General features: G+C 39.7%; 1 protein-coding gene across 1 annotated transcript; it reads left to right on the plus strand.

Moving 5' to 3' along the window:
• The first annotated feature begins 409 nt into the window (after positions 1-409).
• On the plus strand, positions 410-10926 carry slc6a7 (solute carrier family 6 member 7). Its single transcript, XM_044223710.1, has 14 exons — positions 410-747; positions 2292-2529; positions 3011-3142; positions 3886-4096; positions 5807-5945; positions 6063-6197; positions 6306-6409; positions 6496-6620; positions 7006-7118; positions 7213-7350; positions 7456-7555; positions 7751-7869; positions 8774-8947; positions 9134-10926. Exons 1-14 carry the CDS (start codon positions 682-684, stop codon positions 9302-9304), a joined length of 1965 nt encoding a protein of 654 aa, XP_044079645.1. The 5' UTR covers positions 410-681; the 3' UTR covers positions 9305-10926.
• The last annotated feature ends 525 nt before the right edge of the window (positions 10927-11451 follow it).

An 11451-nucleotide genomic window follows, 5' to 3' on the forward strand; every position in this document is an offset into this window, starting at 1 on the left:
GTATAATAATCTCTGTAGTTTAACATATATGATTTGTGCTGTTGACATTTTAAAAACTCTATCTTATAAAATACATATAAATATAATATATATATTTATGTATAGACAGATTAAAATGTTAAAGCAGCAAAATCATAAAACACTTTCCATTTCATACACATGTAACCACAGCACCAGTGTTTTGGTTTCTGTTGGTGGTGTGGCCCACGGCCCATACAAGTTTTATATAACTTGCATCGACATACTTTTGTGGTGAAACAAAATATTTCACTTGATGTTCTTTTCACAAGTAATGTGACTACATTATTTTGGAGGAGAAAAAAAGAAGCTGTTTAGTACCTTGTCAAGTTGCTCCCAGTGATTCATCTACCCCTCCCTGAACATGCTAAAATCAACCCTGCCCTCATCTCACACAAAACAAAGCAGGTGAGGAGGAGGTGTCTTCTCCTCCCCCCGTGTCAGTGCTGCACTTGCGCCCTGCCTCTCTGCCCACCGGCCTGTTTCCTTATCGTCATCGCCGATGTCTCGCTAGCCGCTGTGTTACACCGACCGGACTTCTTATTGCCACTAAAACTACAGCAACATGGTGTACTCCAAAGAGGACTTTCCTGTGTAAAATGTCGATTAACGAGCGACAAATAAAACAGTGAAGCACCACCTGTGCCGGGGGTGGGGGGGGAAATGCAGGACGAAAGCGGCAAAGCAGCACCCGGGAGCCCCGCTGTAGCCGGTGCAACCACAGCACAGGTAGGAGTTTTGTTATTCAGGCTCTTCGCCGCTTGGTCCACACCAAACATATCACTCTGTGTGGGTTCAAGACACATGTTAGACTCTAAAAACAATGCGGGACCTCTTTTACGAGCGATTTAATTTCACCTTCCGGGCCTCCCAGAGGTATACCGGTCGTAGGAGGAAAGATACAATTTCTACAGATGAAGTCGTCTAACCTGTCCGTGCACATTGCTCTCAGCTCTCAGCTACACAGACACACAGTAGAGATAAAGCCTGAACCCCGGTGTACTTACTCAACACGTGTTTGCCCAGTCTTTTCTCAGACACAGATGATTATCAAGCGCTTTTCTGCTGATCTAATGATGTTACATTCAGTTATTAAACATTATCAAGCAAGGTGGCAATAACATGATTCAAGTTTTCCCCAGAGGAGTAGCTTTGTGCCATTCATAATATATGGATAACCATTTTTCTACAATATTCAGGGCTCTCATTTTCTTATTTAGCCCTATTTATATAATTATATAATTTTCAGTAATTATAGAAAGTCAAATGGAATTATTTACTCAGGTTTTTAGAGCTGAAACGATTAGTTGATTAATCGATGGACAGAAAAGTAATCGCCAACACTAAATCTGTGTTACATGTTTAAGAGATTTTTCTCTGTCAAGGAGGCTTTTTTCCTGTTAAATTAGGTTTATTATATAGAAAATAATCTGCAGATGAATCAATAATTCTGAGTTTGTAGAGATTATTTATTTACAACTGTTTTGCTCTTTTAGCACAGCCTTTCTTGCTGTTCATTGAATCTTATTTAGTCCTCTGTAAAGTACCTCAACTTCCTGGATCCTACTTTGATGTCTATGCCTCCATATGTTTACATATGTGAACATATATTCTCTTTGTGCATGTGAAACCTGGGGATACATGAAGTCTCGAAGACATTACATTTTGGATGACTCAAAACTTGAGCATCATTTTAATGAAACTACGTTTTTTTTGTGTGTGTCATTGGATTAACTGATTAATTATTCATCTTTAAACACATAACAATGACAGTAACAGCACGTAAAGCAGAAGCCCTGCTGTTATCTTAATCAGACTTCCTCCCTGCGACCTGGCATGAGAAAATAGTTCCTCTCTTGTTAAGAGATGGAAGGCTTGCAGGATGGAAGAGGAAGTCCATTTGGTGGTTTTAACACCTCATGAGTTACACAGACAGGGTAAACCTTACACAAAGCTTGTTTTACAGATGAAATAAAAGAGCACCTGAAGTACCTCTGAACTGTAACCAGCAAATGTTTTTACTTGGGAATGTACTTAAACAATAATGAATTATTAAAATTTTCATTGATTCATTCATTTTCTGCTGCTTGGCTAACTGAATAATTAACTAATCACTATTCTATATAATCCACATATAAACAACATGACTCCCTTGTCATGAAAAAGCAAAGGGAATTGGTCAGTTATAGATTTGCACCGATGTCTGTATTACTGTATATCTCCTCTCTGACTCTTATTTCACTGTCTTAAAAATGTGATTTTATTTTTTCTAGAATTCGGTACATTTGAACAGGCATACTGGCACTCAAAATGGCCACAACCCGACAGCTACGCCTGCACCACAGCCACAGTTTGAACCCAGAGCCTCGAGTCCTGCACCCAGTCCAACTCTGATTGTCCCGAGGGAGCAGTGGGGAGGGAAGTACGAGTTCCTGCTCTCCTGTATCGGATACTGCGTGGGACTTGGGAACGTGTGGCGGTTCCCATACCTTTGTTATCGCAATGGAGGAGGTGAGCAGTCTGCATGCATGTTCAACTGCCCTCTGAAGTTTCAGCTGCTTTAAATGCCTGGGTCTATAATTATTTGTTACACCTATTTGGGCAGGAAGCACTCTTTGCCCTGCCCTTGGGTGTACACTGTCCTCCTCATCATGCTGGCTTATTTACTCACACTCTGTCCAGAGCTCTCCATGGCAGCCTTTGGTACTGGGCGCTAGAACACAAAGCATTTGTTAATCCTATAAGTAGAGACAGCGTTTTCCTTGATTACAAGCCAGACATAAGTTCTGTCTTTCAGTTGAAATCAAACATGTTGGCGCTTGACTAACAGTATAATAACTTCTGTCTGTGAAGCTGCCACCTAGACAGAGGTTATATAAGTTAACCTGCCTCTACAGGCCTTCTACATGTACCTGCATAAAACAAGTCATTGCACTGGATGTCTCTCCCAGCACCACCCTTCCTCAAGCTGACATATTTCTAATCTTCACAGGTGTGTTTCTCATCCCCTACTTCATTATGCTGTTTTTTACGGGTGTTCCACTCTTCCTCATGGAGCTGAGTTTGGGCCAGTACGGAGCAGCTGGCCCCATCACTGTGTGGAAATGCTGCCCTCTGCTCAAAGGTAATGACCTCCTGTGCCATGCTTTTCAGCCCAGCAATTACACACTTACATACACTGAAATTCAGGGACACAACCTTGAAACTTTTTAGAGATAATCATGTCGGCGTGGTGACTTAATGTGGGCTGACAATTCTGATTAGTTGGACAGTGTTATAAATATCTGATCACAGTTCTATATTAATTCTCCAGGAACACTGAGCATCCAGTTTGAGCCATATGTAATGATTTGAGTAAGCAGGATCTCAAGTTGACATCAAAATCACTAGTCAGTCCAGACTAACATTATAGTCCAGGAAAATCAGTTTGCTACCTCACTGCTATATGTTATGTGGTTTACCCAAAACATTTCTGAGAGTTCTGCAACTCAGTTTCTAAATAGAAACATCTGATAAAGAAACCTGCACGAACGGTCTTTGAACCAAAACTAGAGCCAGAAAAGCAGGTTTTACCGTAAGACTAGTTTTTATTTTAAACTGGAAATGCCAGCAGCAGATTGGCAGGCTGCATTAAGAGAGCATTGAGATGGAGTGTTGCAAAAGGAAATGAACAGTTTCTGGTTAACAAGCACAACATTAAGTTAATTTAATGTTTTTTTTGTTTTAGGCAAGTAAAACTTTATACAACATGGGGTTCATACCTACCTGTATATTAAAATGATCCAACTGATATCTCATACAGTATCCTTACACAATAGTGTATATGCTGTTTTTCTGAGATACTTAAGGCTGTGTCTCTTCTTGTAGGTATTGGCATTGGGATGCTCTGTGTGTCCACGCTGGTGTGTCTCTACTATAACGTCATTATAGCATGGACGTTTTACTACCTGGGCAGCTCGTTCCAGAGCCCTCTGCCCTGGTCCTGCGAGGCTGTAGCCAATGCAGGTCTCTGTGGTAATGCCACCACTGGCAATAGCTCCACTGGCAAAGTCCTCAGCCCCACAGAGATTTTCTGGAAGTAAGTGTCTTTGCACAATCATTCACCTTTCTTATTTGGAAAAAAAAAAGTCAAATCAAGCCTGCTTTGCAAATGTATACAGGCTGTTTTGAAATACATGAGCCACAGTGTTACATTACTTTTAGGCTGTAAAATCTCCATATAATCTCCATGCAACATCATGTTATTTATATTCTTGCAAGTATTATTTTACATTATTTATTTGTCCACTTCTTTTTGACATGCTCTGCCAGTATGCTGCATACAGACTGTGTTCAAATACTTTGTTTTTCTTCAACAAACACACAAGTATTGTTCACAATGACTGGACAATTCAAACTGGCTAAGCTGTCACCTTTTCATCTAATATGACTGAGGACTTTGCAGCAAAACATCATATGATGCCTGGAAATATAATACATTACACTGTATAATACATCCATAAGACTCTGTCAATATAAATTATTAGTTGAGTTGTAAGGCATTGTGGCTATAATACTTTACAAGTTAGGTATTACAGGTACTCCTCAGTTCTCTGAATACATTTTGCATGAAAGGTTGTTCGGTGTTGTTGTTATGGTCAGCCACAATGCCGTGATAATAGCTTACTGTCTGCTTCATGTAATAGTAATGGTTTATTGATATATAGCAAACAAATCAAAGGACTCAGACTGAGGCAAGATACAACATCTAGGTCAGCATGTTTGTTGACCCCGTTACCAGAGCATACTCTCAAAAAAGCATGGCAGGCATCCAGAGGCATTGGGAGGGGCCATTTCTATACTGACCTCCGCGTTCTAACTATTTCTTGTGTTATCTTGTGTTTTAATTGTGTGTTTGTGCGTGTGCTCTGCTGCATATACTTTTTAACTGCCCCGCTGGGGATAAATAAAATTGAATTGAATTGAGAAGAAGTGTAGCAGCACAAAGAGAACAGAAACACAGCACAGCCTTGTTGGTAGAACATCTCTAATGTATTGCGTGGGACTACAGGACCAACAGATGTCATGTCCTGACAGAAATACCTGGCTTCCTGTCTATCTCTCTCCTCCCCTCATACTGTATCATAGTTCCTAAATCAACGCCTAATACATGACAATATTCATGAATACATACGTTGGACACTGGAGATGTCACTGCAACATTGGAGACATGGAGAGCACTGTGTTCATAAGACTTTATAAGCTTTCATGCAAAAAGAATTAAGCAATTATAAGCATTTGCGATATTTGACATTAAGTATTTTGATCATATGTGTAATTCCTTATGACTGGTAATATATTGTATATTACATTATAATGTATATTATACATTATACATTATGAAGGCTTATAGCAATCTTATAATGCATTATGCATGTGTTACAACACATTATGCAAATACATTATAGATACAGAAAATGTTACTAATATTATTATTATTATTATTCTTTTACTAGCACCCATGGAGTATTACAATTGGACTAAAATGTCCAAAAACTAAAATGCCCATTTTACAAATCTGCTGTGATTTTTTTTTTTTTGTGAAAACAAGAAGAAAAATATTTGAACACTCAACTGTGTGAATAATGGTCTTTTTCATCAGACAAATGCCTTCACAGTCACTTATAAATCCAGCCCAACAACAGTGCCTTGTTTTTATTGTGTCACTTAATGCGTAATAAGTGCGGCAGTAGGTGTGGTAAGAGGTGTGCTGTTTTATATGGTTGTGTTTGACCTGTGTGTCTCGTAGTGAGCGTGTGCTGGGTGTAGTACACAGCGAGGGTCTTCATGACCCAGGCCCTGTCCGTTGGCCCCTGGCCCTGTGCCTCCTGGCTGCCTGGATCGTCATCTTCCTGTGTATGCTCAAGGGCATCCGCAGCTCCGGCAAGGTGAATCAACACAATCTTGTTATTGTCAGCTCCCACAAAACACACACACACACAATCCTGCCCTTTGCTGCCATATCTTGTCGGCCTAATGTGTGTCTGTGCTGTCTGTGTTTTCAGGTGGTTTATGTAACGGCTACCTTCCCATACTTTGTGCTCATTGTTTTGATCATCAGAGGTGCTACACTGGAGGGCTCTCTTCAGGGCGTTGCTTTCTACCTCACACCAGACTGGGGTCGATTGACTAATGCACAGGTACTTCTGATGGTACACTGGCACATATGAGGCTGTGAACACAATGCTTTGTGGCTGCTTTAAAAATGGTTCATTGTTTAAAGCATATTTCTGTCTGATACATTGCAGGTGTGGAACGACGCAGCCTCACAGATCTTCTACTCCTTAGGTATTGGAGTAGGAGGACTGCTTTCTATGGCCTCTTATAATAAGTTTGACAACAACGTCATCAGGTGAGTTTGTGCTCTGCTGTACCATTTGTTCTGTTGTTGCCGGCATGATGGGTTCAGTCTCTTAATCATGGTTCTTTTGATTTCAGGGACACTTTGATTATCACCACAGGAAACTGCGCCACCAGCTTCTTTGCAGGATTTGCTATATTCTCGATCCTGGGTCACATGGCATGGAAGAAGGGAGTGCCTGTCGCAGAGGTGGCAGATACAGGTAGTTACTGTGCTCATTTTGTTCAGTAATCCCTTGGCTCTTCTTTAATCCAGAACTGACTGAATAAATCATTTTGAACAAAATCAGAATCTATGAAACTATGTGCAATTTAAAAAAAAAAAAAAAAAAAAAAAACTTCTCATTAGGACATTTTCTCATGACCATTTGAAAATGAGACTGGTGTTAATGGTATATGTGTGTATTTTTGTGTATTTTCTGAATGTAACTTAGACTCCATTTCTGTGACCTCTATTACAGTCATTTTTAACGGCACCCGCTTCTTTGAACAACTGAATTACTTAAATTAATACTATATATTGTATTAAACTATCTATGTTATGCATATATTACCTTCTTGAATTTGATGGGTTTTTTTTGCCGTCAGGTCCTGGCTTGGCCTTCGTTGCTTACCCAGAGGCCCTTGCTCTGCTGCCAGGCTCAGTGTTCTGGTCCATTATGTTCTTCCTCATGCTCTTTATGCTGGGGATCGATACGCTGGTAAGGCCACACACCACACAAAGATATGAGCAGAAATAAAGACGCACGAGTGTGCCTCCATGTGTGCGATACCTTCTGCTCTGCTGCTTCACAGTTTGGCAACATGGAGGGCATCACTACGGCCGTGCTGGATGAGTTCCCGCAGCTCAGAGCGAACACGCTGCACAAGTCCTTGTTCTTGGGCGCTCTGTGTTTTTGCTTCTACCTGATGGGTCTCCTGTTAGTGACAGATGTGAGTGTGTTTTTAACGAACTGTATTAAGTGAAGAAACGTGGCTGCAAATGCGTCTTCTCTGTGACCAGACTCACATTTCCCATTGCTGTCTGTGTCTTCATAGGGTGGGATTTACTGGTTCACTCTCATTGACTCCTTCAGCACTAGTTTTGGCCTCATCATCATCACCCTCTTCATGTGCATTGGCATCTCCTTCTTCTATGGTATCCCATCTCACACCCCTAACCTTCACATCAAACACCTCTAACACCACATCATTCCTCCATATGAGTTTCACTCATCCAGGATATAATATAATATATATATATATATAATAACATTTTGAACACATTATCCTGATGATATTTTGATTGTTCCAGGCTTCCTAATATGCATCTCTTAATGAACTTTTCTATTAGGAGTCAACCAGTTTTGTCAAGACATTCTTGATATGATCTGCCACTGCCCTCCCTGGTGCGGCAAAGTGCTGCTTTACTTCAAAGCATGCTGGGTTTTCTTCACTCCGTTTCTTCTGCTAGTGAGTGAACACATCAGTATTAATATTTATAGGTAAAATGTGACATCAGCATCGGTTATACATAATTAGTATGACTAATGCTTTTCAGAATATCTATTAAACTTCCATAAAGGCAGCTGGCTTATTGTGTTATCTGATATCTTTTCTAAAATCCAAATGCACTGAAGTTCATAGGTTTTATATAATTTTTTCAAGGTGGTTTTGTTAGAATGTAAGAACTCTGCATCTTTCAGCTAAAAGGATGCTTTCACTGCCCTTCATTCAGAACTAAAAATTACCTGCTTTGTCTATTATGTGAAGTTAGTAGCAAGATATTAAGAATTATTATTAAGATTATTTTGCCAAATTAAGAATTATGTCCAAGTAATGACCTTTACTACCAGCTGAAATGTTATTGCTGAGCTAAAGCTCATATTGTAGCCTTACAGTATTGTTGGTCTGTATCAGTTGCACTATCCATGTTACTTCACTCCCTCAATAATTACTGTCGCTCTTGTCACCTGAAGCCAAATTTCCATTTACAGGAAGGCTGATTGATATAGAAATAGCCATTTGATGCCACCTTTTATTGTAATGTCAAAGGGTAATTTGATGAGACACTGTGCTGTCCCAGTGAGTTAGAAATATCTCTAATAATATAAATGACTGAAGACTTTATCGTAAACTGAAGGAGAGCAAAGTATGATAACTCAATTACCAAAGTTCCACCAAAGAAACTAAAATAACATCACTTCTTTGAAATGTAGCCAACTGTGCTGAAATCTTCACAACCACAGTTTTGAATAATTCAAGAGGAGAAAGTGACGCTGGCATCTCAGTCGCACTTCTTCCGTTGCCGTTGTGGCTTTTTGTTTGGATGAAACGTTCCTCTGCTCACTCTGCACCTTTATCCTTGCGGCTCTAGTTCATCCTGACCTACATCTTCATCGAGATGTACAACACATCACTCCACTACGGGTCCTATGTGTATCCACGGTGGGGTAAAGCGCTGGGCGTGTGCATAGGCGCCACCTGCTGTCTACAGATCCTCATCTGGGCCATTGTGGCCATCAGCAAGGAAACTGGAACACTGAAAGACGTCAGTATCACCACTATGTCAATCTGTCACTGTGAAGGTCCAGTTACACCTCTGCCACGGTCACACACAAACAGTACAGCTCAAACGGATTGTCACTGCTGTACTGTTTAAATATATAACATTGGCTAATGAAATGACCTGTGCAGGAGGGTTCGTGACTTTCTCTTGCTTCTTTTTCTTTTGCAGCGTTTCCAGAAATCCATTCGGCCTCTGAACTCCTGGAGAGTAAACAACTTGAACAGCGCCGCAAGAGTAGAGGAGCGCGTGGAGCCCGAGAGAGTGGACGCTCCGTTCACTGTCACGCTCACAGACATGGACTTTACTGCGATGACATGGGAGGTTGGAAGCCAGGCGTGACGGCACGGAGAGAACGCACAGTGATGAGCAAACTACGTCGACGAGACAGAGGAATTTATTATTATGTTGTTCGCCCCAGCTAGGCACTGGTGCCCGTGTCTGAACAGACTGTGTGTCCTGCAGGGCAGTGTGGATGAATTGCTTTATTTATACTATTATGTATGTTTAAACTGTATGTTTGTTTTTTTTAGTTTAAAAAAAATAAGTTTTACATTGTGTAGAATATAAGGTTACAGCTGTAAAGTTTGGATCATCATCTTATGGTGATGATCTTGCAGTGTATCTGCTGATCTTATTTATTGTCATAGTAGCTTAATATAATTAATTTTCAATGACAGCGGTCAGCAGCGGCTGAGGGACCACGATTGATTGCTAAAATAATTGCTAGAATATTTTTATTTTTTTTTAACTTGCCAAAGGAACTAATAAGTACTGTCTGCGTGTCCATAAGATTGTAGACACTTGGATGTCTTGTCTGACCGTCTGCATTTCAAATAGCCAGTTCCTGCAGAAAATGTAGCAATCACATCACTCCTAGTGAAAACTTTGTTGCTCAGAATACATTGACATTGTCACATTTACAACTACATTCTATGCTAGTATTGTAGACTTTTAAGTGAGACTTCAAGAAGTTCTCTAACTATCCTTTGTTATCTTTAGGGGGAAAAATTGTGGGTATCAGTGAGCATCTACACACATGTTGGTTTTTAGTGTTTTATGTTTACTGGAACTTGGCTTCGACAGTCCTTTATTGTTGATTTCCCCCTCTGCTCCTGAAGTCATTGTATATCATCGGTTAAATGTATTATCCGGAGGGGCACAGACATGATTATTGTCATAGTATCAAGCTTGCTAACTTTTCTCACAAGTTTCTGAGGGTGCAAATGTTACTCTTATTTGGGGTGCCTGCTTAGAGAAAACATCAAAATCGGTTGTTTAAATGTTATTTATCTGCAAAGTGGCCATACTAGACATTCTAGATTTACTAGACCCTTTGCTAGATAAGCCCAATAATATTATTTTATAATATATATATTAAACATACATAAACATAATGGAAAGAATAACCAGATAAGACAGCTCACCTGTCACATGAATGTGTTGTTTATCTCTTGAAGTGGCTGACTGAAATAGACTGTCCCAGATAAATAACATTTGTTAACCATCCTAGTTGCACTTCTCTCACAGAGAGGACTGATGTTTTGAAATTGTCTTAAACGTCTAAAGGTTTCATTTGGGGTAACTGATGAAAATTCCCTGCTGTTTTCCAGGTTGTTTACTTAAAAACTGTTTTCAAGGGCATATGTGCTCCCTGTTGTGTCCTGTTACAAATAAGTAAATGATGACAGATCTGACAAAACTGCCAGATCTGTGATTTCTGCATTTTTAAACCCTTTCAGTCACATGAAACTAATTTTGTGTGTATTTATAATGAGGGTGACATATTTCAAGCATAGTTCACTACTTTTAAACCTTTGATTATGAATATTTTACTATCATTTCTTTTAGGATTGTATGTCATGTCATGAAACTCCTCTAATTGTAACTTTTTTTTTTGCCTTAACCTTGTTGCCATTCTCTTGTATTTCGCTGTGCATAATTAAATGTTCTCATTGTCCTCATATCTGTATACCCTTTCTTTCAAAGATCTCTGATGAACTAAAACAGTGAGATAAATGAAATATAGCCAAGCTCTGATTTATTTAACTGAATTGTCTGAGTTACCCATAGAATATGAGTTTTGAAACAATAAAGTGATGGTGATCACAACAGTCAGGGATGTGCTGGTGAGCATGTTCAGTGAGGTTAGACACATCCAGGATACACACAACAAATTAACACATACACACATACATTTTAAATGGAGGAAACAAAGAGGCTGCTTTTCTAAATGTCTGCGCCATGACTCAAACGTTTTCCCAAACCTTGCAATCATTTGACATAACAATATGTGAATTTTACCACAAGAGGGCAATGGTTGCACAAAGATTAGGGTGCAGGGTAGGCACCTTTAATCCATGGTCGTTTACTAAAACTTCACATTTGTTGTCTCTGTTATGTGAAAGAGAACCTTTTACAGTGACCAAAGAGAATTGATTATAGCCTATGTGCCAATGCTGAAATGCCCCTTGATAAGTGAAAAAAGT

Source organism: Siniperca chuatsi, linkage group LG14 (genome assembly GCF_020085105.1).
Source record: "Siniperca chuatsi isolate FFG_IHB_CAS linkage group LG14, ASM2008510v1, whole genome shotgun sequence".
In the NCBI taxonomy this organism is placed as follows: domain Eukaryota; kingdom Metazoa; phylum Chordata; class Actinopteri; order Centrarchiformes; family Sinipercidae; genus Siniperca; species Siniperca chuatsi.